This window comes from Fusarium proliferatum (assembly GCF_900067095.1).
Source record: "Fusarium proliferatum ET1 genome assembly, contig: FPRO_scaffold003, whole genome shotgun sequence".
Lineage (NCBI taxonomy): Eukaryota > Fungi > Ascomycota > Sordariomycetes > Hypocreales > Nectriaceae > Fusarium > Fusarium proliferatum.
The window spans coordinates 1,964,106-1,989,481 of record NW_022194792.1 but is presented as its reverse complement, the minus strand read 5'-3'; the positions used below and the strand labels follow the sequence as shown (position 1 = coordinate 1,989,481).

The 25,376-nt window shown below is 49.1% G+C and overlaps 7 protein-coding genes across 7 annotated transcripts; 4 read left to right on the top strand and 3 right to left on the bottom strand.

The window, feature by feature from the left end:
* Positions 1 to 7: 7 nt before the first annotated feature.
* Positions 8 to 5,950, top strand: FPRO_06399 (putative 1,3-beta-D-glucan synthase subunit; the record flags this gene model as incomplete). Its single annotated transcript, XM_031228691.1, has 3 exons — positions 8 to 213; positions 264 to 5,555; positions 5,611 to 5,950. 3 exons carry the CDS (start codon positions 8 to 10, stop codon positions 5,948 to 5,950), a joined length of 5,838 nt encoding a protein of 1,945 aa, XP_031079003.1.
* A 910-nt stretch (positions 5,951 to 6,860) lies between these two features.
* Positions 6,861 to 8,600, top strand: FPRO_06400 (uncharacterized protein; the record flags this gene model as incomplete). The annotated part of the gene is made up of 4 exons (XM_031228690.1): positions 6,861 to 7,091; positions 7,158 to 7,258; positions 7,324 to 8,329; positions 8,388 to 8,600. 4 exons carry the CDS (start codon positions 6,861 to 6,863, stop codon positions 8,598 to 8,600), a joined length of 1,551 nt encoding a protein of 516 aa, XP_031079002.1.
* Positions 8,601 to 10,080: 1,480 nt separating this feature from the next.
* Positions 10,081 to 11,228, top strand: FPRO_06401 (uncharacterized protein; the record flags this gene model as incomplete). Its single annotated transcript, XM_031228689.1, has 3 exons — positions 10,081 to 10,147; positions 10,198 to 10,222; positions 10,274 to 11,228. 3 exons carry the CDS (start codon positions 10,081 to 10,083, stop codon positions 11,226 to 11,228), a joined length of 1,047 nt encoding a protein of 348 aa, XP_031079001.1.
* Positions 11,229 to 12,329: 1,101 nt separating this feature from the next.
* Positions 12,330 to 13,931, bottom strand: FPRO_06402 (uncharacterized protein; the record flags this gene model as incomplete). The annotated part of the gene is made up of 1 exon (XM_031228688.1): positions 12,330 to 13,931. The coding sequence occupies one exon, from the start codon at positions 13,929 to 13,931 to the stop codon at positions 12,330 to 12,332; it is 1,602 nt and encodes a 533-aa protein (XP_031079000.1).
* Positions 13,932 to 15,254: 1,323 nt separating this feature from the next.
* Positions 15,255 to 16,940, bottom strand: FPRO_06403 (uncharacterized protein; the record flags this gene model as incomplete). The annotated part of the gene is made up of 3 exons (XM_031228687.1): positions 15,255 to 15,921; positions 15,969 to 16,489; positions 16,524 to 16,940. The coding sequence occupies 3 exons, from the start codon at positions 16,938 to 16,940 to the stop codon at positions 15,255 to 15,257; spliced, it is 1,605 nt and encodes a 534-aa protein (XP_031078999.1).
* Positions 16,941 to 19,337: 2,397 nt separating this feature from the next.
* FPRO_06404 (putative beta karyopherin) lies at positions 19,338 to 22,892 on the top strand (the record flags this gene model as incomplete). Its single annotated transcript, XM_031228686.1, has 5 exons — positions 19,338 to 19,740; positions 19,808 to 19,983; positions 20,059 to 20,490; positions 20,543 to 22,614; positions 22,685 to 22,892. The coding sequence occupies 5 exons, from the start codon at positions 19,338 to 19,340 to the stop codon at positions 22,890 to 22,892; spliced, it is 3,291 nt and encodes a 1,096-aa protein (XP_031078998.1).
* A 1,911-nt stretch (positions 22,893 to 24,803) lies between these two features.
* On the bottom strand, positions 24,804 to 25,235 carry FPRO_06405 (uncharacterized protein; the record flags this gene model as incomplete). Its single annotated transcript, XM_031228685.1, has 1 exon — positions 24,804 to 25,235. One exon carries the CDS (start codon positions 25,233 to 25,235, stop codon positions 24,804 to 24,806), a length of 432 nt encoding a protein of 143 aa, XP_031078997.1.
* Positions 25,236 to 25,376: the final 141 nt, after the last annotated feature.

Here is a 25,376-nt window from a genome sequence, read left to right as displayed (position 1 = left end):
AAACAACATGTCGGGATATCCAGGCGGCGGTCAACGCGACCAGTACGATGATGGTTATGGCCATCAACAGGGAGGCAACCAGCAACAACACGGTGGAAACACTGACTCCTACTACCAAGACGATCAGTACTACGATCAAGGCTACGACAACCGTGGCCCAAATCACAACAACAACAACAACAACAACAACCATGATGGTTACTACGACGAATCGTGAGCATCATGTCCCTCCTCTCATAGTCCTTTCACTAACACACTAGTAGTGGTTACTACAACGCCGACCCCAATAACCCCTACCAGCAGGATGGAGGCTATTACGACGGCCACGATCAATACCAAGATGGATACTACGACAATGGCCAGGGTGGCTACTATGACCAGGACTACGACCGTGGCTATCAAGGCCAAGGAGGTCGTCAGGGCTCTGAGGAAGACTCCGAGACTTTCAGCGACTTTACCATGAGATCGGACATGGCTCGCGCTGCTGAAATGGATTACTACGGCCGGGGCGACGAACGTTACAATAGCTACAACGATGGTCAACGCGGCTACCGACCTCCTTCCTCGCAAATCTCCTATGGTGGGAATCGCTCTTCGGGTGCTTCGACTCCGAACTATGGCATGGACTACGGCAATGTTCTCCCTGCTGGTCAGCGATCCCGAGAGCCCTATCCGGCCTGGACTTCGGACGCCCAGATTCCTTTGTCCAAGGAGGAGATTGAGGACATCTTCCTCGATCTGACCTCAAAGTTCGGTTTCCAGCGTGACAGCATGCGCAACATGTACGATCATCTGATGATTCTTCTCGACTCACGAGCCTCGCGCATGACCCCAAACCAGGCACTTCTCTCGCTTCATGCTGATTATATTGGTGGTGACAACGCAAACTACCGCAAATGGTACTTTGCTGCTCACCTAGACTTGGATGACGCTGTAGGATTCTCCAATGCACAAGGCAAAGGCCTAAAGCGCAAGAAGAAGGGTGGAAAGAAGAAGAAGAAGGATGCCGAGGCTAACGAGGCTGAGACTCTGCAGGAGCTTGAGGGCGATGACAGTCTCGAAGCTGCTGAGTACCGCTGGAAGAGTCGCATGAACAAGATGTCTCAGCATGATCGGGTTCGTCAGATCGCTCTGTACCTGCTCTGCTGGGGTGAAGCCAACCAAGTTCGTTTCATGCCCGAGTGCTTGTGTTTCATCTTCAAGTGTGCGGATGATTACCTTAACTCTCCCGCTTGCCAAGCTCTCGTTGAGCCTGTGGAGGAGTTTACTTACCTTAACAACGTCATTACTCCTCTCTACCAATACTTGAGAGACCAGGGATACGAGATTTCCGACGGCGTGTACGTCCGCCGTGAGCGTGACCACAAGAATATTGTTGGTTATGATGATTGTAACCAGCTTTTTTGGTATCCAGAAGGTATTGAACGCATTGCCCTTCAAGATAAGAGCAAGCTGGTTGATGTGCCTCCTGCTGAGCGATATCTCAAGCTGAAGGATGTCAACTGGAAGAAATGCTTTTTCAAGACTTACAAGGAGTCTCGTTCTTGGTTCCATCTTCTCGTCAACTTCAACCGTATTTGGATCATTCATTTGACCATGTTCTGGTTCTACACCTCTCATAACGCTCCCAGTCTCCTAGTAGGACCTAAATACGAACAGCAGGTTAACCAGAAACCCTCAACGGCTAAGCAATTCTCTATCGTCGGCTTTGGTGGTGCCATTGCATCGCTTATTCAGGTTCTCGCTACTCTTGCGGAATGGGCTTATGTTCCTCGTCGATGGGCTGGTGCGCAGCATCTCACCAAGCGACTCCTGTTCTTGCTCTTTATCCTCGTTCTCAACGTCGCCCCTGGCGTAAAGGTTTTCATGTTGCCAAAACTTGGACCTGAGAAGATCAACACCGCTATTGGTATCGTTCACTTCATCATAGCTGTCATCACTTTCATCTTCTTCTCTATCATGCCCCTGGGAGGTCTATTTGGCAGCTACCTGTCTACCAATAGCAGACGCTACGTTGCTAGTCAGACATTCACTGCTAGCTGGCCAAGACTCCGTGGCAATGACATGGCAATGTCCTATGGTTTGTGGGCAACAGTATTTGGTGTGAAGATGGGTGTCTCGTATACCTACCTGATTCTTTCGTTCCGCGATCCCATCCGATACTTGAGTATCATGAATGTTGACTCTTGCCTGGGTGACAAGACCCTCCTCGGCAATCAGCTTTGCCGCTGGCACCCGACAATTGTCCTGGCCCTGATGGCCTTCACTGACGTTATCTTCTTCTTCCTCGATACTTACCTTTGGTATGTCTTGCTGAACACCGTCTTCTCGGTTTCACGATCGTTCTATATTGGATCCTCCATCTGGACACCCTGGCGCAACATCTTCTCTCGCCTTCCCAAGCGTGTTTACTCCAAGGTTCTAGCAACCACGGACATGGAGATCAAGTATAAACCAAAGGTTCTTATTTCGCAGATTTGGAACGCCATCGTTATTTCGATGTATCGTGAGCATCTTCTTGCGATCGAGCACGTTCAGAAGCTTCTTTATCATCAGGTTCCTTCTGAGCAGGAGGGCAAGCGAACTCTTCGCGCACCTACCTTCTTCATTTCTCAGGAAGATCACTCTTTCAAGACCGAGTTCTTTCCTGCCTACAGTGAAGCTGAACGCCGCATTTCGTTCTTTGCGCAATCCCTATCGACTCCAATTCCTGAGCCTCTACCCGTTGACAACATGCCTACCTTTACAGTTATGATCCCCCACTACAGCGAGAAGATTCTTCTTTCTCTCCGTGAAATCATTCGCGAGGATGAGCCTTACTCTCGTGTTACACTCTTGGAGTATCTCAAGCAGCTCCACCCTCACGAGTGGGACTGCTTCGTCAAAGATACCAAGATTCTGGCTGACGAAACCTCGCAATACAACGGCGAGACAGATAAGAATGAGAAGGACACCGCCAAAAGCAAGATCGACGATCTTCCCTTTTACTGCATTGGTTTCAAGTCCTCCGCACCCGAGTACACCCTCCGTACTCGTATCTGGGCGTCTCTTCGTTTCCAAACCCTGTACCGCACCATCTCTGGTTTTATGAACTATAGCCGTGCCATCAAGCTCCTCTATCGTGTCGAGAACCCCGAGGTTGTTCAGATGTTCGGTGGTAACACCGACAAGCTCGAACGTGAACTTGAGCGTATGGCCCGTCGCAAGTTCAAGATTGTCGTTTCTATGCAGCGATTCTCCAAGTTCAAGAAAGAAGAGATGGAAAATGCCGAATTTTTGCTTCGCGCTTATCCTGACCTTCAAATCGCCTATTTGGACGAGGAACCCCCGGTCGCTGAAGGCGAAGAGCCCCGGCTTTACTCAGTTCTTATTGACGGCCATTCTGAAGTTATGGAGAACGGCATGCGACGCCCCAAATTCCGTGTTCAACTCTCTGGCAACCCTATCCTTGGTGACGGAAAGTCCGACAACCAGAACCATTCCATTATCTTCTACCGTGGAGAGTACATCCAGCTCATCGATGCCAACCAGGACAATTATCTCGAGGAGTGTCTCAAGATTCGCAGCGTTTTGGCCGAATTTGAAGAGATGAAGACTGACAATGTTTCCCCTTACACTCCTGGTGTCAAGAACGATGTTAGCTCCCCTGTGGCCATTCTCGGTATGCGAGAATACATTTTCTCCGAGAACATTGGTATTCTTGGTGACATTGCTGCCGGTAAGGAACAGACATTCGGTACTCTCTTCGCTCGAACAATGGCTCAAATCGGTGGTAAACTCCATTACGGCCATCCCGATTTTCTGAACGGTATTTTCATGACAACGCGTGGTGGTGTCTCCAAGGCTCAGAAGGGTCTGCATCTGAACGAGGATATTTACGCTGGTATGACTGCCATCCTTCGTGGTGGACGTATCAAGCAATGTGAATACTTCCAGTGTGGTAAGGGTCGTGATTTGGGTTTCGGTTCCGTCCTCAACTTCACAACCAAGATTGGTACTGGTATGGGTGAACAGTTCTTGTCCCGAGAGTACTACTATCTCGGCACTCAACTTCCTCTCGATCGATTCTTGTCCTTCTACTATGCCCATCCTGGTTTCCATTTGAACAACATGTTCATCATGTTCTCTGTTCAGATGTTCATGATTACGATGGTCAATCTGGGAGCTCTCCGCCATGAGACACAGCCTTGCGAATACAACCGCAACGTTCCTATCACCGACCCTCTCTACCCTACTGGTTGTGCCAACACTGATGCTCTCACCGACTGGATTTACCGATGTATCGTCTCCATTCTTTTCGTTCTTTTCCTCTCTTTCATCCCTCTCATTGTTCAGGAGTTGATGGAGCGTGGCTTCTGGCGCGCCTTCGTTCGATTGATGAAGCAATTCTGCTCGCTCTCGCTCATGTTCGAGGTTTTCGTCTGTCAGATCTATGCGAACTCTGTGCAGCAGAACATTTCGTTCGGTGGTGCGCGATATATTGGTACTGGTCGTGGTTTTGCCACTGCTCGTATTCCTTTCGGTGTCTTGTATTCTCGATTCGCTGGACCAGCTATTTACTTCGGCGCTCGTTTGCTCATGATGCTTCTCTTCGCGACTCTGACTGTCTGGAAGGGTGTATTGATCTATTTCTGGATCACACTTCTTGCGCTGACCATCTCTCCCTTCTTGTACAACCCTCACCAATTCGCATGGACTGATTTCTTCATCGACTACCGAGATTACCTTCGATGGTTGTCCCGTGGTAACTCCCGAAGCCACGCCTCGTCTTGGATTTCCTACTGCCGTTTGTCTCGGACTCGCCTCACTGGTTACAAGCGAAAGGCTCTAGGAGACCCCTCTGCTAAGATGTCTGCAGACGTTCCTCGCGCTCCGTTTGCCAACATCTTCTTCAGCGAGATTTTCTCTCCCCTCATGCTTGCCGTTGTCACGATTCTCCCTTATCTGTTCATTAACGCCCAAACTGGTGTTAAAAATGCACCTCAGAAGGACAGCGTCAAGACCAAGCCCCAGCCAACCGACTCTCTGATCAGGCTACTCATCATTGCCTTTGCCCCTATTGGTGTTAACGCAGGTGTCTTGGCTGCTATGTTCGGCATGGCCTGCTGTATGGGTCCTCTGCTCAGCATGTGCTGCAAGAAGTTCGGCAGTGTTCTCGCCGGTATCGCTCACGCTACTGCTGTTATCTTCTTGCTGATATCCTTCCTGGGTATGTTTGTTCTCGAGGGCTTCAACTTTACCCGCACATTGGCTGGTATGATCGCCGTCACTTGCATTCAGCGCTTCTTCGTCAAGCTCATTGTGTCTCTTGCCCTCACCCGCGAATTCAAGGGTGATACTGCCAACATTGCTTTCTGGACCGGAAAGTGGTACTCCATGGGATGGCACACCATCTCTCAGCCTGCTCGAGAGTTTCTCTGCAAGATCACTGAATTGTCCATGTTCGCAGCCGATTTCGTTTTGGGTCATTGGCTGCTCTTTTTCATGGCACCTGTTATCTTGATTCCCAAGATCGACATGCTCCACTCTATGATGCTGTTCTGGCTTCGCCCAAGGTATGTCTTATCCTTTGCTTGTTATGTTTTCAATTTGCCCTAACCTAAGAAACAGTCGCCAAATCCGACCTCCCATCTACTCGATGAAGCAATCCAAGCTCAGACGCAGGCGTGTGGTCCGTTACGCCATTTTATACTTCACGCTTCTCGTCGTTTTCATCGCTTTGATTGCTGGCCCTATTGTGGCTGGCAAGTACATGCCACCCAACACGATCAGCGATGCCCTTGGCGATATTGCCGGCTTCAAACTTGTTCAGCCTAACGACCTCAACAATGACAACACCAACAGCACCATGGCTACTGGTACAGGAATGCAAGGCTACACCGGTGCTGGCCTTACGAAGACCAAGACTGGCGCTGATGCCTCGGCAACTGGCAAGATCAAGCTGTTCTAGGTGGGAATATCTAGACAACTAACTTCCTTTGGAGGCGCCTCGTACGGGCGATGTCCCTGGCTTGTTTCAGCTGACAGAAAAAATTGTGGAAATGGGAAGTTTTTGTTTTTTGCTTGTTTTTGTTTTCAGTTCAGCAGTTTGAGTGGATGCACGTGCATACATAGGTTGAAGTCTTATAGAAGATGACGGGAGATGGGAGAGATACAGAAGGAGGAGGTTGGCATAAGTCAGACCTAACATTCACTGGCTGAACTGGACTGAATTTTTTGGTACAAGGCGCACTTCTTTTTTTTTAAACTATTATAATGTGTACAATGAAAGGAAGAAACACATCCATGGCAGAAACTCTAGACCTAAATGCAAATAATGCCTTTTGAACAGTCTTTCCATTTCATTTCTACCACTAGCCTACGCTTTCTATATAGACACCAAACATTGTAAGAGGGAGGTGTTCTACTCTACTGTACTGCCTACGAAGCTTGCGATTTTGGTTGGTTTGTTTCAACCTGTGTAAGCCAATTTTACGTATTCCTATTCCCCGGGCTATCCGATGACCCCTACACTTCCCCTGTAGTGGATGGCCTGTGGTCTCATTGTTTCTGACCTTCAGGTACCCGTTGAGCCCCTGCTAGATATGGATCCTTGGTACAGCCAATCAGCATGCGGCCTGCGGCTCGACTCACTTCGACGTTAGAGGACTGGAGGCCCCTTTGTAGACCCATGTGCTTGCTAATGATGGGCCTTGACTTGACAATTCAGAATCCTCGGTTGACGTTCATTTCAACTCCTTTCAACAACACGAACCCAGTCCAAACCAATATATACTCTCACGACCGGGCGAGACGAGACGCGACACGACGTGAGATCGATAGGTGACATAACTATTCAAGACAATTGGAAACAGAAAAACATGGAACTCGATGCCCTCCAAGCCCGGGTGGGCGAAATCCTCGAACAGGCCGCCGTCTACTTCCATAAAGTCCCTGGTTCTGCAGTATTTATGCGCTACATCCAGTCGAGCTATCAGAACGACCCCGTGCGATCCGCCATTGAACTTGTGCTGCTTCTCTTCTTTATCCGCTATCTCCTGTCGCCTTCTTACTCGACCCGTAAGCAGAATTACATCAAGTTAAGAGAGGAGGTGAGAACACAGCCAGATCCTCAATCCCCACAGGATGGACGTCGCTAATGTTTGGCTTCTTTGTAGGAAATCGAGGAGTTGATCGATGAATGGCAGCCCGAGCCTCTCGTCGTCGAGCAGACTCCATTTGAGGTGGCTGAAGCCGACCGTCTTCCTGTCCTTGTTGGGTGAGCATCATCAAGTCTAATCGCATGCGCAATCTAGTCTGGATCAGCATTTGATACTTCTATAGTCCTACTGGCCCCAAGACTAAACTCGCCAACGGCCGAACTGTTACCAATCTCGCATCCTACAACTTCTACAACTTCAACGGCAACGATCAGATTAAGGAGAAGGCTATCCAGGTTCTGCGCACCTACGGTGTTGGCCCCTGCGGTCCTCCCCAGTTCTACGGTACCCAGGACGTTCACATGAAGACTGAAGCCGACATTGCCGCGTATTTGGGCACCGAAGGCTGCATTGTCTACGCTCAATCCTTCAGCACCATCTCTAGTGTCATTCCCTCTTTTTCCAAGCGTGGCGACGTTATCATCGCTGATCGTAATGTCAACTTCGCTATTCGCAAAGGTCTCGAGCAATCGCGAAGCACCATCCGCTGGTATGAACACAATGACATGGATGCTTTGGAAGACGCTATGAAGGCTGTCGCCCGGGAGCAGGCAAATGCCAGGAAACTTACCCGTCGTTTTGTCGTAACCGAAGGCTTGTTTGAGCTCTCTGGAGATTCCATCGATTTACCCCGCCTGGTTGAGCTTAAAGAGAAGTACAAGTTCCGCGTGATTCTGGATGAGACCTGGTCTTTTGGTGTTCTCGGCCGTACCGGTCGTGGTATAACTGAGGCGCAAAACGTGGATCCCCAACAGGTTGACATGATTATTGGTTCCCTCGCTGGACCTCTCTGCGCCGGTGGTGGCTTCTGTGCTGGCCCCAAGGATGTGGTCGAGCACCAGCGCATCACATCTTCTGCGTATACATTCTCTGCCGCTCTCCCTGCCATGTTGGCTGTCACCGCCAGTGAGACCCTAAACCTGCTCCAGTGTAACCCTGAAATTCTGGCACAGTCCCGCGAGAACATCAAGGCTATGAGGGCTCAATTGGACCCCCGCAGTGATTGGGTTTACAGCCCAAGCGACCCCGAGAACCCTATCATGCTCCTTGTCCTCAAGCCCGAAGTTGTGGCTGCCCGTAAGCTCGGACTGGAAGATCAAGAACGCATCTTTCTGGACTGCGTGGAAGAGGTGCGTGCATCGAACACTGAAGCATGAACGAATATAAAATAAACTGACTCCTGAGCAGACTCTTGCCAACGGCGTCTTGATCACCAGAACCAAGACCAGACCTTATGCGCATGCTGTGAAGCCCAAAGACGGCGCGTGGTTTGCCCAGCCTGCTCTTCGAATTTGCGTTACATCAGCACTGTCTAAGAAAGATATTGAGAAGGCCGGCGTGACTATTCGACATGCTATCACCAAGGTCATGACTCGAAAGACAAGCACCAAGACCGCCTGATTCAGGGGCTTAACGGATGATAATTTTGATGACAGAAGGAGGCTGGCTGAATGCATGTTGTACAGGAGAATAGTCCATAAGGCGTCGGGCTACGCTGAGACCCTTTTTCATTGTGGACAATCGGCAAACGCAATAGACGAGGGCCAATATGGAACGATTTACAGAGTGGCTGGCAGCCATTTAACAAGCTAATGATTAATAGATGCGGCTCTCGTACGCTAGCATTGAATGAATATTTCCCGATACAATGGTTTTGTGTCTCTGGGCGCCGTGATTAGATGTTGATTGATAGGTTTCGATGTCATGGTTTTGATACTGAGGGATGTAAGATATTTGTCGGCTTCAATTACTCACAGTTGATGAAGTCGTCTCTGCCAAGTTACCGTTTTCGAATACAAACATTATGGGAGACAGAGAAGCAAACGTCAGCTGTCTCGCGGGTTTTATGGCCTTCCCTTGCCAAGTCACGCCCGATGGTGCCACTTTACAGCCAGAGTCTACACCACGGACTCTAATCTGACAACAGAATCACCAAGGATGCACACGCACAGGAAGGAACACAATTGGCACAGCCGTAGTCTCAGTTTCACAGTTTATTTTTACCAGACGGATGAGGAATCTTTTCAGCTCGCAACAGGACTTTGGGCATGTCTCAGACGCCGCATTCCTTGGGAGATTACAGGTCTCGAAAGTACGCGCCATGCGAAGAAATCACCTCATTCCAAGAGTCGCGAGCGTCGTGGCCTCTTTTGGTGATTCGCTTTTAAGGTTTATGTTTTCGGGCAGTTTGAGTTGTTGAGTTCCATGTTCTGAGTGAGTTTCTGCGTTCGTATGTCTCATATCTTGGGAGTGGGCTTGAGTGTGAATAGGGAGAACAAGGGATGGAGTCTTATAAGAGGTACCTAAGGCAAGGCTATAGAACTTAGGATCTCGTGATAAAACTCACGGACTGAAAGGAATTACGGAGGGGAGGAGTGTCTCACTAAGGTTGTCTCTTGCAGATTCAAGCTTAAGCTCAACGCTCAGCACGTGTCTTACCGTACTGTGGCTCGTTCCTTCTTGGGTTGTTTTCTTTTGCTTATCATTGTAGAGAAGGCCCCTTCCTCCCTTGTTTTGACACCTCCTCTTTTTCTAAGGTTACCTAGGTACTTTACCTCTCTCTCTACCTTCACCTTCGTTTTCATCATCATCTTCTTCATTCATTCACTCCTACACTCTTTTTTCGTTTCTTTTCCTACTTACAATCACTTCCTAAGATTCGTCATTCTTTGATTCTTCTTTTCAGTTCTATGCACACTCTTTTCATCTGAATCCTATTCATTCTTGGATAGTGGGTTATTAAGTCCCGTCTTATACACCCATTTTCTCAAATCACCGACCTTTAAACCACTATTTGAGCTCGTTGTAGCAGCTCGTTCACTCTTTAACAACTCTCCGAACTACCGACCTACGTACGGCTTTTATAGAATATTTAAACAAAATGTCGATGAAGCGTTTCTTTACTTCGGCGGTTGCCATGGCGGCAGTTGTTGCTGCTGTTCCGGTTGGTGAGCATTCTCCTGACCAGGCTGTAATTCGAAGCTGACAATACCAACAGCCCGTCCGCTCGAGAAGCGAGAAGCGTATGATTTTCTCGTGACATGAAGCCCCGGTGTTGACTAACAAGATTGTAGTGTTACGACTATTACTCTGACTTCGGCCTCTACCTACACCGCAACTATCGCTCCTGTTACCCCTGCCACCCCTACAGGAACTGCAACTTACCCAGAGCCTACAGCTCCTATTTCTGGTAGTGGTGGCAGTTCATCCGGTTCTAAGCTCCCTGGTGTCGCATATGCCCCCTACCGAGGCGATCACCGGTGCAAATCCAAGGACGAGATTCAGCACGATATTACGCAGCTCGCAGCTGATTTTTCAGTTCTTCGTATCTATGGCACCGACTGTGACCAGGTCGCCAATGTCTACTCATGCGCCAAGGGTAGCGGCATGAAGCTGTTCCTCGGTATCTGGAACATTGACGACGTTCAAACTGAGGCCAAGACCATCATCAGTGCAATTGACGATTGGGACGTCGTTGACACCATCAGTGTTGGCAATGAACTCGTCAATAACGGAGCTGCCACCCCATCAAAGGTCATCGCTGCGGTCAAGCAGGCTCGTGAGATCCTTCGTGCCGCAGGCTACCAAGGTCCTGTTGTCACAGTTGACACATTTATGGCTGCCAATGCCAACCCTGAGCTTTGTAACGAGAGTGACTATTGTGCTATCAACGCTCACGCCTTCTTCGATGCTAACACTTCTGCTGATGAAGCTGGCCAGTGGCTCTCCAACACTGTTGAGGACCTTCGATCCAAGATTTCTGGCGACAAGCGTATCGTCATTTGCGAAACTGGCTGGCCCACAAAGGGCAACAGCAACGGCAAGGCTGTTCCTGGTATGAGCCAACAGAAGGCTGCTCTTGACTCTATCAAGCAGGCATTCTCCAGCCACATGGGAGACCTGATCCTCTTCTCTGCCTTCAACGATCCTTGGAAGAAGGCCGAGGCCGCAACTTTCATGGCCGAGCAATGGTGGGGTATCGAAGGCCAGGACTCAGTTTCCAACAAGGACCCGTCGTCTTCTAACTAGGGAACGGCTCCCCGATTTGTCATGTCAGTTCGACCTTCAAATATTTGAATGGCTTGCGGTCACGTTTTTACTCCGAGATCACGCTCTGCTTATGTATTTTCTATGATGTTTAATGTTTTATTGTTATTGTTGAAGGGCTGTTGATGCCGATTATCAGGTGGCCATTGCAAGGCTGTACGAGCCTATCATCTTGGGAGGTATGTTGGGGGGTTGTCTGTTTTTCTATTCAAGCTTCAACTACCGCACCACGTCACCTCACTTTATGGCTGCTCTCTTAGAGATGAGAGAAGAATTACACTTGGTATTTGTTATTTGAATTGAAATGTCCGTCATACAATTTGAACTTCGATCTCAGTCAATGGGTGAAAGGACAAGTAAATGAGTTGTTTGATCGAAACATAGGTCTATACCGTTCACGACGATTCGAAATTCATATTGAGTCGAGCTCAAGAAACAACGTTGATGAATTGCCTATGTAACTATAGGGAGCGATGTCCTGCAGCCACTGTGCCTCACATTTGATGATTTCGTTACTCATGAAGACTACCCAATGCGCCACATGCTAGCCCGATAATTTCCTCATAATGCATAAAGAATAACAAAATATGGATCTTCGTACCATCTCAGTTATTGGCCAAAGAGACTCTACCCTCGACAAGCAGATTCGAAATTCACAGTCGCAGCAATGCAGCTCGAGATTTCAACCAGCTTGTCCAAGGCTAGCTAATGCGTGTAGGCACTTAAGAAGTGGTTTGCTCACTGTGGATGACGAGCACATCGTTGAATAGAACGTAACAACAAGGCTAGGGACGCAATGCGGAGACGGGGGTGTAGGATGTAGACCAGGGATATAGGGATAAAGACCTAACGCATTAGACAAGGAGGCGAACACGCACATGACTTTGCTCCTCTGTAGCAAGGTAAAAAGAAAAAGGAAATGAGGCACTAAATCTCACATCGTTTAGATGTCATACCGAGCTCAAGATCAGTTGCTTCAAATGATGGATATGTCTCAAAAGATCCGTCCTCGGATCAAGATCGTCAAACACGCACCCATCGAGCGGCCCTGCATATCTCAGCAGCAGGCGCGACGGGATGAGTTTAGCAGATCCAGAATTCGTCAAGGAACTGGTCGAGTTCGATGATGCGGAATCGGGAGCCGATGCTCTGATCCTTCAAAAGAGTAGTCCAAGCAGAAGAAAGGCTAGCTTTCCAGGAAACAACCTCAACGCTCCAGCCCATTTTCAGAGCGCGTTGGGCTTGTGTCAGGAAGCCGTCTGAATACTTAGCCGGCCGAGCATCACCAGTAGCAATGACAAGCGTGCCTGGCTCCTCGAAATACTGCATGACAGACTCGCTAATTCTAATTTGGAGGGTTTCGTCGACCATGTCTTCGACATAACGGAAACCGCCGGCTTCGAACGTGTTGTGGTTATCAGCACCAGACTGTTCAGGGCGACGATTGCGAAGGTCGACGCGGTAGCCAAGATCCTTGAGTTCTTGGACAAAAGTAGGCTCGTTACGGTTGGGACGCACAGAGCAGCCAACGTTGAGCCATTCCGCGTATCGATCGCGGGTAAGAAGTTCGTGAAAGAAGACGAGGTTCATTTGTGGAAGCGGAACAAAGCGTGAGGACTCTGGCAAACCAAACCTGGCTCTCAGGGCCTTTTGAAACCCAATGATGATGTTGGACATGTCGACAAAGACATGAATTCCATTGTCTGCAATGGTGGGATAATCCTTGCAGATCATAGAGTCTATAACCCGCTCATGAACGAGCTTTCCCATGAGGCCCTCATGCTTGACCACAGTGGTCTGCACCTTACCGTGAATCTCAGTAAGGGGGCCATACTTGAAATGCTGATATGAGATAACATGTCTGACATGGTCCGACTGGTTGCCACCTAGGACCATTACGTTGGGTTCAGAGCTATCTCTGGTATGCGATTTGCCCTTGCCTGAATTTGAACCTTTCCTGTTCTTTTTGGTTTCGTCAAAATGCTTAAGCGGAGACTCGCTTGAGCTTGGTGGTGTTGAAGCAGCGGTTGAGTAAGACGTGGTAGGCAGCACATCAGTGTCAGAACCACATCCAGCCTCTGAGTCGGTAATAGGGTCGAAGTTGTGCTGGCTGAGTTTGAGGAATTCACCCTTATATTCCTCGTACATATCTTCCTTTAGAACAGTCTCCTTCGTAATTCTGATAGCCTTTCCAGTTCGCTTCTCATGGATTTCGCTTGCCATCTTCATGTAATGAATACGGCCTTCAGTGCTCCGGTTCGGTTGCCTTGAGGCGGCAATGCATGTTTGCTCCTGATCCTTATGATGGGAATGCTTAGCCACAGCCAAGGGTTTGGGGGCACTGTCTGCATTGTTGGTGGGTTGCGGTACAGAAGGTCGCTTCAATATCGTGATCGGCTGTACCTTTGGGGAAGCCAATGGCTTTCGCTGCTGCTGAGATGGTTCATTGTCATTGAGACGAATTTGCTGGAAAAGCCGTTTGAAATTTCCAAGGGACGGGGTTGAGTCAGAAGCCGAAGCCTTTGCATTCTTCGGGGAGGCCCAGTCCGCGAGACTGTTGGAGTCCAGCTTGGTGAAGTCACCAAGCTTGAGTCTACCGTCGTGTGCAACATTATTTGCAGCCTTACTGCTACCCGGCGGCTCGCGAAGAGGATCGTCTGTTGAGTTTGTCGTTGTCGATGCCATTATAACCATCAAAAGCGACTGCGCACATAGATGCGAGTTGGTGGTTGTATATATCAAGTGGGTGAGCTGCTTGACACCAATGCCAGACGTGAGAGTGTTGACTTATGGCGCCAGTAAAATGAAAATATCCAAAGCTGCAACTGCAATTTGCTAGGACTGTAGAAGAAGGCAAAGTCGAGAAGATATTGGGAGAGCGATTTGCCACAACTGAGAATCTAGAATCGCCGCAGAAGCAAGACCCAGAATGAGCTGAAACAAAAACGGATGTCGCGTAGTTTAGCAGAAGAGAAGACTCGAAATAGCCAAGCACAATCTGGGATGATCCAAAGGGCAAATCCAATGCGTCAGATTTTGCCGATTGATGAAGCCTAGTGAGATCAAGTGCGGAGATTGAGCTACCAGAATATCATGAGGTCACAGAAAGGGAAAAGGGTGAACTCAGTCAAGGCCGTGTTAAGTAGGACTGAAAATCAAAAGACAGGGAACAAAGAATACAGTAGAGAACAGTTGCGCAAAGACTCGAGTCAAGAACAAGGATCGAAATATAGGGGAAAGGGAAATACGAACGTTGAACGGTTGACGAAGAAGAATGGATGAGATGAATGATGAGTCAATTCACCTTGAACTGAGGCTACACACGGTACTTACTTAGCTTTGGGTGGCTTTCCGGGATCCGGGATGGCATGGACCCAGCCAATCAGATCACGACATATGTGATAAGGGTCCTATGTCTCACGTGTCTACTCCGTATTGCCACCCAAAACGTCGATCCAAGTGGCTGAATAGGTATGTTAGTACGTACTCGATATACTCGGTACGACAACAGCACGACAAAGATCAAGTCTTTGGAGCGAAACCAGAGACGTTGTGTTTACTATCATCACTTACTTCACAGCGTTTAGCGACTTGCCCTGGAGCAAAGATTTTGTCAAATTGCTACCTCTGCTTCTCACATTGTGTCCATCCTAAGTTCATATGTGCCAGATGCATCCATCCTTCTGAATAACCATGCCCTACATAAAGTGAGAATGGAAATTTTTGAATCCTGCTTATGCTCAACATTTCGAAAACATATGCATGAACAAGATGTTTGCGAATACTGCATGATTCGCAAGTTTAAATAATCCAAAGCTGCCCCTGTCCCATTGGACTAACTTCTTGTCCCTTTGATATAGCCTGTTTTGGTTTTCGTTTTTCTTTTCTTTTCTTTTCTTTCTTTCGGACTCATGAGCAGACAGTACTTTGAAAGAAAATTACAACCATACTTGGCATCTTTCCTGACAAGACTCGCGTAATGATATCCATAGCCAAGCTCCATTGCCATCACCTTCGGAAATCGATACTAGCTCGAGATGAGTCCAGACTTGGTCGCACTGAGCTGCTTGAGCTTCGTCTTCGCCTCGCTCGCTGTTCGTTGGGGTCCGAAGGGTGCAGACCAGTTGATTTCGCAAACATATTGAGTACATCAGTCAACGAGATAACACCGGTAAGCCTCCCTGAAAGACGAGCTCCGGCCATGGCCGATGCCGGCACAGCAGCTGTAGGGACTGGAGAAGCAGGTACTGCTGCAGTCGGGACAGGCGACGGGGGCGCAGCAGGAGGTGGAGGGCCGGCGGTCGTGAAAGATTGGGGCCCCATTAAAGGTGTTGCAGGAGCTGAAGGGGAGGGTGATGCCGATTCAACCACCCACATTCGATGCGATCGAGTAGCAACGAGTTTGGCAACGGTATGGGCCAGAGTAGAGTAGGGGTTCACGTAGAATACGGGAAAGACGTCGCGTCCGTGTTCAACCCCTCGCTCGTTGAGAATCACAGAAATAAAATTCATGCATGACGAATTGAGTAAATGGGCGTTGGAACTCTTGGTTAAGTGACGGACGTCCTTGGTCGAGATATTGCCCACCACATTCATGCCGTTGTCAACAACAGCAACGCTTGTAAGACCTTCGTTGTTCATAAGCGTAAGTGCTTCAGATAAGGGTGAATCGGAGCTATGGCGTGTTAATACGCACCATCTTCAGACTGTTTAGAAACTCACTTGACAGAAACAATCTCCTTGGCCCCAACGCCCAGATCACGTAGCAAAGCAGGGTAAAGTCGATCAATAGAAGGAAAGTTGACACCTTCGTTCCAGAAAAACTCGACAATTCTAAGTTGGCTTGCGATGCCAACCACCTCGCCGCTAGTAGTTGTCACCAACAGACGATGGATGCCACTGCCGAGAATTTGGATAGCCTGTGCGAGCTTTTCGTCACCAGGCAATGTGATGAGTGTTTCCTTGCGGAAAAGAGGGAAGACGTCTCGTAGGGGAATCTGGCCACCTTCCTGAGCCTTGGCCAGAATCGAATTGAATAGCTCAACCTGATCTTCTTCAGGTTTGGCGAGACCAACGACAACAAGCAGGTATGCGTTCAGATCGGTATAATCGAATGTGGAGACCGCGATATGGGTGGAGGGATCCTCGCGGACCAGAACAACGTTGGTAGGGCTCTTAAGGAGGAGCTGCGAGTTAGAGTTAGCATGGTTATTTGGTACTTGAAGGCGCATATTGGGTCGGTCCTGTATTGGGTGACAGTCAAAGTTTTAGGCTCACCTTTGTAGCTTCTTCAACGCTGCTATTGAAGTCAACCCATTTAACATCATCGGGAGATACAAGCTCTCCGATAGCTACATCACGCCAATCGCGGCCGGCAAATCTGGGGTTGGCATGCTTGTTACCTGCAGGAGGATGGTTCAAAAGCTCCTGGAGAGCGGCCTGTGTGAAAGAAGGGTGCCGTTGAGAGCGTGGGGACGAGGGCGCATTGCGCAAGCCCTCGGCGAAGCTTGCGCGGTGTGCGGATATGGAGCTTGGGCCAGAACCAGCGGATATAGATACAGAAGGGGATCGCTGAGAAAGAGTAGGTGGTTTATGAGTGGATGAAGAGCCCGAAGCAGCACTGTTGAGGCTGGTCGAGCTGGTCGCGCGAGTATCCTTGAGCTCGCGGGAGGTTGAGCTCGGTGAGGGGTCCATGGTGAAGTCGCTTCACTTTGACAGGGTGATGAATTGACTGACTGATGTTGAGATTTGATAGATCGGACTGGCAATAAGCGATAGATCAACACGACTTGGGCGAACAAAAGAGCGCTGTATGTAATGCAATCGAGAGACAGATGAAGAGATAACGGGGAATAGTGATTTGTCGCGACAATTGCAATGACGAGATGATAGTTTGCACAGAGATGGGCCAAGGCGAGACGAGACGAGATGGACGTGGGAGTGGACGCGGGGCGCAGGCAGGATAAGAGAGCGAGTGAGTGGTTCGAGTTGAATGGATCTCGGTATTCAAGTCCAATATTGGAAAGTGGTTAGAGTCAGAGTCAGAGTCAGAGTCACAAACTAAGAATCAGGATACAAAAGATCAGAAGACATTTATTTGCCAAGGACAAGGTGACCGATAGATGAGGTGGAATGGTTTTTTTCTGCCTCTTGCTGCGGAGGTTGGTCTGGAGATGAGACTTGAATGCGAGGGGCACGAGGTTACAATCCAAAGCCATGAGTGGGCGGGGGAACGTTTTGCATGATGACATAGGTAGGTCGCCTAACCAGAGGAAAGTAAAGTAAAGTAAAGCAAACCAAAGGTGGGCTAGCCGGGCGATGGTGGAGTGCCCCGCGATGGATGGATGGATTGAGGTTGGATGGGATGGGAGCTCAGTCTTCAGCGTAAAACTTAACGTTACTGATAGAGAAGTAACTCGACCCTGAGAGGGTGGAAATACCACTAAATACTACATCAACTAGGTAGGTAGATGTAATACTACTAAGGTACTCCGTACCTACCTTATACTTGGGCTCCTGGGCATTTGATCTCTCATGCAGCTGTGACTACTATTTATTTAGGAATTGATTTGCACTAATATCATATAATCCATTCCAGCACCTAACCACTCCTCACAATGATCCGGCAGAGCCTTCCCAGAAGCTTCTACTATACCACCAACGATGATCAAAAATGTGGATGTCTTCAAGGGACTCCCCGGTCCTGCAGTTCGCGGTACGTAACCAAGCCAAGCTCTGATGCGCACGCAAACGCAACATGAACAAAAAGGGCAATAGGAAACTTGACAGGGGGTTTGCAAATGCCTTGTTGGTAAATATCATCATATTGAATCTCAAAATATTCGTCATCCAAGATCTTTGTATGGCTTCGACTTGTGTATAGGATCAAGCCGATGAGTTTAGTTATGGAAGTCAGCGATACATAAGTGCTGCTACTACTTGGAAAGCTTGAGTCAATGACCTTGTAAGAATTTCAGCTGTTGCAGTCGGCATTTCAAAATTCCAGATGATGAGTGTCTTGAATCCCAAAGTCTCATTCAAAAGATCGACATTGAATGGAAGTTTTTCAAGAACAAACTTCAGTATTCAACATCGTATCCTGTAGCTTATCAAATACCCAAACTCAAAACTAATCAGGTCAGAGAAGACGTTTCGTGTCAAGTTGATAGGCTACCTTAATTGAGCTGCAGCCGCAATGCATCATAACAAGAAAGAAGATTTCATTGTGCATATCTGATGGAAGCCATCCATTCTGGCGGTGTGGTGGGGCACAGCGTGGACAGCCGCAAAGGTAGAACAAACAACGTATGGAAATCAAATGAACCCAATGAAAACAAGCGACATTGGGATTCAAGAGCTGCATCACCAATTGCTGTGTGGCTCATTTTAAACTTCTTTGTCTACGGTGCTGAATGATCAAGGAGGCGTTCTTCCAGTCCATCTGGCATCAAATATTCTTTCATGACTTCAGAGCCTCGATAAATTAATCTAGGTTCATATCATGCGCCAGCCATAGTCACAACAGCTGAATATTGACTTTACAAGTCCAGACCAGTTCCCGTCAGAAGCCTTGGAGGACATTTCTCAACATCAACTTATATAAACTCTGTCCTAGTTGTTATGTCTTGATTGTAGCCTGGCAGAAAAGGTAAAAAATAAACAATCAAGGCCTTATTACCTACCTTACAGAAAAATCACACTAGCCACGACCTGGTCACCGCGCACCCTTTGTTTTTTTTTTCTTGGGCTCAAGTCTGTCCCCAAGTACCTCGCCAGCAAAGCCTCGCCCGCATGGTACTTATTCACGACCCTCAACTTTGGGCTTCCCCTCCCCCACTTCACTTTCTGCTCCCATTCAGTCCCTCTCTTCTTTCTTTCACACCATTTGGGATCCTTGGAAATCTCGTCCCTTAAAGTGAAGCCGCGGCCGACTCAAGCCAACGAACCTCGACGGCTCGTAGCTTTTTCACACTTCTTCTTCAAGTAGTACTTCATTATCGCTACTCTTGTCCACATCCTCCGACTGAGACCCAAACTTCTTTGTCGTCTGCTGGTGGACATCACCATCAGCAACCCTCCACGACCACAACAATGTCTCTGCTCCCACCCGACATCCACGCAGAGCTTTCACAGCTCCTGCAAGCTCTGCAGTCCCCCGACAACGGTATAAGATCACAAGCCGAGGAGCACCTGCAGAACAACTGGACTGCCACCCGACCTGAGGTCCTGTTAATGGGACTGGCGGAACAGATTCAAGCTGCTGGCGACAATGCGACACGATCTTTTTCCGCTGTAATCTTCCGCCGAATTGCTTCAAAAACCCGCAAGAATGAGGCCGGAGAGACCACGGATCTGTTCATCTCTTTGACTAAGGACCAAGCCGCCGTCATTCGACAAAAGATTCTCGAGATCCTTGCCGCCGAGTCTGAACGCCTCGTTCGCAACAAAATTAGTGATGCTGTTGCCGAGCTTGCCAGGCAATACACCGAGAATGGTAAGCTTTTCAAAGCCCTGGAGTGACCCTCCGTATCCCAGAACTTGGTTAACAACTCCTGCAATAGGCGATATTTGGCCCGAACTGCTTGGCGCTCTTTTCCAACTTAGCCAAGCCCCCGAACCAGAGAAGCGAGAGAATGCGTTCCGAGTCTTCGCTACCACTCCCGCCATCATCGAGAAGCAGCATGAGGAGGCTGTTCTTCAAGCTTTCCAGAAGGGCTTCAAAGACGACGCCGTCATGGTATGGTACCCCTGCCACGGGGCAGACTTTTCTGTCCCACATTGCATGTCATGGCTCTGCTAACCACAGCTATAGGTCCGTCTTGCGGCTATGGAGGCTTTTGCTTCATTCTTCAGGACCATTAGCAAGAAGGGACAGGCTAAGTACTACGCCCTTATTCCCGATGTCCTCAACATTCTTCCTCCGATCAAGGATTCTCAGGATTCAGACGACCTCAGCAAGGCGCTCCTGGCTCTCATCGATCTCGCCGAGTCTGCTCCCAAAATGTTCAAGCCTCTCTTCCAGAACCTTGTCCAATTTAGCATCTCGGTAATTCAGGACAAGGAGCTCGAAAACATCTGCCGCCAAAACGCTCTTGAGCTCATGGCTACATTTGCCGATTACGCCCCCTCCGTGTGCCGAAAGGACCCATCCTACACAAACGACATGATCACCCAGTGCTTGAGTCTCATGACGGATCTAGGCGAGGATGACGATGATGCTTCCGAATGGATGGCATCTGATGACGTGAGTTTTTAGAATGGAGACAAATAATTCATGTAACTAACTCACCCTGCAGTTTGATCAGGACGAGAGTGACCAGAACCACGTTGCTGGCGAGCAAACCATGGACCGACTTGCGAACAAGCTTGGGGGACAGACCATTCTGGCCCCTACTTTCAACTGGCTTCCTCGTATGATGACTTCCATGGCCTGGAGGGATCGACATGCTGCTCTGATGGCCATCTCTGCCATCTCCGAGGGCTGCCGTGATCTGATGATTGGAGAGCTTAGCCAAGTGCTAGATCTAGTGGTTCCCGCTCTCCGAGATCCTCATCCTCGAGTTCGATGGGCTGGCTGCAATGCTCTTGGTCAGATGAGCACTGACTTTGCCCCTAAGATGCAGACCGACTACTACGACCGAGTTCTCAAGGCAATCATTCCTGTCCTCGACTCGCCCGAAGGCCGTGTCAAGTCCCACGCAGCAGCAGCTCTTGTTAACTTCTGTGAGGAGGCCGAGAAGGCCACTCTGGAGCCATATCTGGACGAGCTACTTTCGCATCTTTTCCAGCTTCTTCAAAATGAAAAACGCTATGTCCAAGAGCAAGCTCTCTCTACAATCGCCACCATCGCCGACGCCGCTGAAGCTGCCTTCTCGAAATACTACGATACCCTTATGCCTCTTCTTGTTAATGTTCTCCAGAACCAGAGCGAGAAGGAGTACCGACTTCTGCGTGCCAAGGCTATGGAGTGCGCCACATTGATCGCCCTGGCCGTTGGAAAAGAGCGTCTTGGCCAGGATGCTATGACTCTTGTCAACCTTCTGGCCAACATCCAGGCAAACATTACTGATGCAGACGATCCTCAAGCTCAATACCTCATGCACTGCTGGGGCCGCATGTGTCGTGTTCTCGGTTCCGACTTCCTTCCATTTCTTCACAACGTCATGCCTCCTCTGCTGGAGCTTGCTGTTGCCAAGGCTGATATCCAACTGCTGGACGATGATGACCAGGTTGAGCAGATGCAGAATGAGGAGGGATGGGAACTTGTTCCCCTCAAGGGTAAGATGATTGGTATCAAGACAAGTACCATGGATGACAAGCACATGGCCATTGAACTCCTGGTCGTCTACGCCCAAGTCCTTGAGGCTTCTTTTGCTCCCTATGTAGCGGAGATCATGGAGAAGATCGCTTTGCCTGGCCTTGCATTCTTCTTCCATGATCCTGTTCGATATATCTCTGCCAAGCTTGTTCCTCAGCTGTTGAGCTCTTACAAGAAAGCCTACGGCCCTCAGTCCAACGAGCTCCGTGGTCTGTGGAGTGCGACTGTCGACAAGCTCCTCGAGGTCTTGACTGCTGAGCCTGCCATCGACACACTTGCTGAGATGTACCAATGCTTCTATGAATCCGTTGAGGTAATTGGAAAGGACTGTCTTTCTGCAGACCACCTCAGCCGATTCATCGACTCGGTACATTCTGCTATTGAGGACTACAAGGACCGTGTCGCCCAACGTCTTGAAGATAAGGAGGGAGCCACTGCCGAGGACGTGGAAGATGAGGCTGAGGATACTCTGATGGCTATCGAGGATGATCAGACCCTGCTTTCTGACATGAACAAGGCTTTCCATGCTATTTTCAAGAACCACGGTGCTGCGTTCTTGCCTGCCTGGGAGCGATTGATGCCCACATATGAGGGCTTCCTTACCTCAAACGATCCCACCCAACGCCAGTGGGGACTCTGCATCATGGATGATGTCCTTGAGTACTGCGGCACTGAGAGCACACGATATGCCAACTACATCACCCAACCGCTCATCGATGGTTGCCGTGATGCTTCGCCGGCTATTCGCCAGGCGGCAGCTTACGGCATCGGAGTTGCGGCGCACCGAGGTGGAGCACCATGGGCGCAGTTCTTGGGAGGCTCAGTCCCCTTCTTGTTCCAGGTCACTCAGGTTCCTGACGCTCGTAATGAGGACAATGTCTACGCGACTGAGAATGCATGTGCAGCTATCGCCAAGATTCTCCACTATAATGCAAGCACAGTGGGAGACTTGCAAACCGTGATTACGCAATGGGTAGAGACTCTACCCGTGACCAACGATGAAGAAGCGGCACCGTATGCTTATGCATATCTTGCGGAGCTGATTGACCAGTAAGTACTCTCCCCCCTCAACGTACCACCAGTATGTTGGTGTGCTCATGCTAACGCTTTGAACTTGTAGACGACACCCAGCCGTGGCGAACCAATCGGGCAAAGTCTTCGTGTTTATCGCCCAGGCTCTCGAGGCAGAGACCCTCGTGGGACAGACTGCCAACCGGGTGGCATTAGCAACTAAGGGGTTCCTGACATCGACCGGCGTTGACCCTACGCCTCTTCTGCAGCAATTTTCTCCTGAGGCACAGCGAACCATCATGGGATTCTTCAACTAGGAGGAAGCTCGCAGATGGGCTGAGTCTTGCCACCCTTTCGGAAGTCAAATGACGGTAGACTGGTTCATATCACCCAGCCGAGTATCGCCGGGTATCGAGATGGCCCTATAGGCCATCTCTGGAGAGATGTAGCGGCGTCTTTAGATGATGAACGCTATAAGATGTCAGCCATGGGCCTGGAACCCGTTTAGGGGGCAGGTAGCTCCAAGGAGCGAATCCACAAAGCAATGGTGGCATCGATGTGATGTGGAAATGCGCTTCATTCGAGCGACATGGATCGGGTTCGAATCAGCGTTCAAGAAATGCCATGTCCCGAACATGGAAGAAGAGAAACAGAGGACAACGGTCCTAGGCGTCGGGGTAAAAATGAGAGGGCATTTTGTTTAGGCAGTCTAAATCCTCAAGACCGCATGGCGCCTTTTTTACAAAATCATTAGAGTTCACGAGTTAGGTTATTGATAACTGGTTAGTACCTCGTCGCGAGGGTTTTGGTCGGCAGCGGCAAGACAGTCAAACAGTCAGTCGGTTGGTTGGTTGGTCTGTCTGTCATATATATAGATGACGAGTTTTGTAGCGTACGGAATTATGAATCAAATAACCACGCCGGTTTCCTTCCCATGACTGAATGATAGATGGGCTAGGGGAGATATGGAATGGATGTCTTTACTCGCATGCAGGATCGTGGAGGCCCTTCCTTGATATCGGGGATACTCTGATATTTGCCTCTGGCTTGCCAAGTGAGTATTGATTGATTCAGCCACGATTCGCAATAGTACGACAAGGAGGGGGAATTGAGTCAATGTACTGCCCAACTTCGGTACGTAGGTACCTATGCAGAGTGATGAAGGTTACTTAACTCTGTCGCCATCACCAGAGCGCAAATGCCATTTCACAAAGACAGACTGGTGAGCATTGGCACTCGAAACAAAGTTAATAATGATGGCGACAGGGTTGACGGGTACCTTTAGGTGAAAGCAGAGCTACAGGGAGGGGGCGTGTTGAATATTGAACACTGTATAAGTACTAAGCTATACCCTCCATTTGAATGAATGAATGATGAATGCTTGCTCGCACTTTGGTCTTACAATTTTTCTGGCCTGCAAGGAACCGCGGGTGTGCTAGCGAATTCGAGACATTCTCATGTAGGGTACTTATCACATATTTAGGGACTTGCTTACACCACTTTTTCTTTTGGTGAGAAAGATGCATTTTTGGTATTGGATTTCAGATCTGGATAGTGATTTTAATTGACTGTGTGTTTCAATGCAAAAACTGGACATTTCCCAAAATGGTGATGATCTTTGGACTTGACAGGCACAGGGCATGTACAAAGAAAGGATAAATTGTTGTGCAGCCCGGACGGGCGAAGCACAGGGTCTTCTCGTCCCAGCCCAAAAGGCCCCAAGGTTGTCTGTCCTCCAGTAAACCCGATGGACAAGGTAAGGTAGCCGTCTTTCATTGTTGGGGAAATGCTTTGAAGTTATAGTGAGATCAAGTTATAACCTTCTATTGATACGGTTTTCTATCGGCTTATGTTAAATATCCAACGTTATTGTAATGCTATGATTTCCTCAGAAATCACCCATCTGATATCAAATCATTCCCGGCTCTTACTCGAGCCTAGCCTCTGCTGGGCAATGCGCAAGCCTCTTGCACCGGAGTTACTCCTGGCGCCGAGCAAGTTCAAGTTCCTCTTCCTCACCCCACATGCATGAGTCCTGTACTCTGTACGGTACAGTACTCTAAGTGCAGTATAAGAACAGCGCTGTGCGCTACCCTCGGCAGGCTAAGGCAAAGTCTTGAGATGGATACTTCTGTACTTACCTTATCTTGGAAGTATCTACCTTGGGTAAGGTAAGTATCTAAAGGATATCTCACCTTGAGTTGTGCAGCAGGTTCCGACTTTGCTTCTTATAGGTAGGCAGCACCCGCAAATGGGGATCTTGAGAGGGTTCGACTGAGACGCAGAAAGCGGCAGTCAACAGCCCCTCTCTCATGGAAGCTCGTAGTCCTCAATCTCCGGCTTCCATTAGCACCAGTAGCCCATAACGTTAGTAAGATAGTCCGTTGTCCTTCGGCCTGTCTTGCTTCCCACCTCACACTAGCCACACCATGATCCATTGGATCCACCCAATCCAATCCAATCCCACCTTTGACTGCCTGCTCTTTGCCTGGCCTAGCTCCCAGGTAGGTAGGCGTGGCATGGCAAGACAAGACAAGACAAGACAACCTAGACAAGGTGGGTAGGTAGGTAGGTACAGTAGGTAGGTACTTTCCCCCACCCACACACACCCAAAGCAGCCCAGCCCCAGCCCAGGGCATCTGCTTCTCACGCATTCCCATTCTTCTGCCATACCGTCCTCTACTTCTGCATCCCTCTCGTTTTCCCCTTCAAACGATATAGCGGATCCTCCTCCCTCGACGTTGACGCGATACAGCCTCAAACGTAGAATCTGCTTTTCTCACGCCTCTCCTCCGATCGCA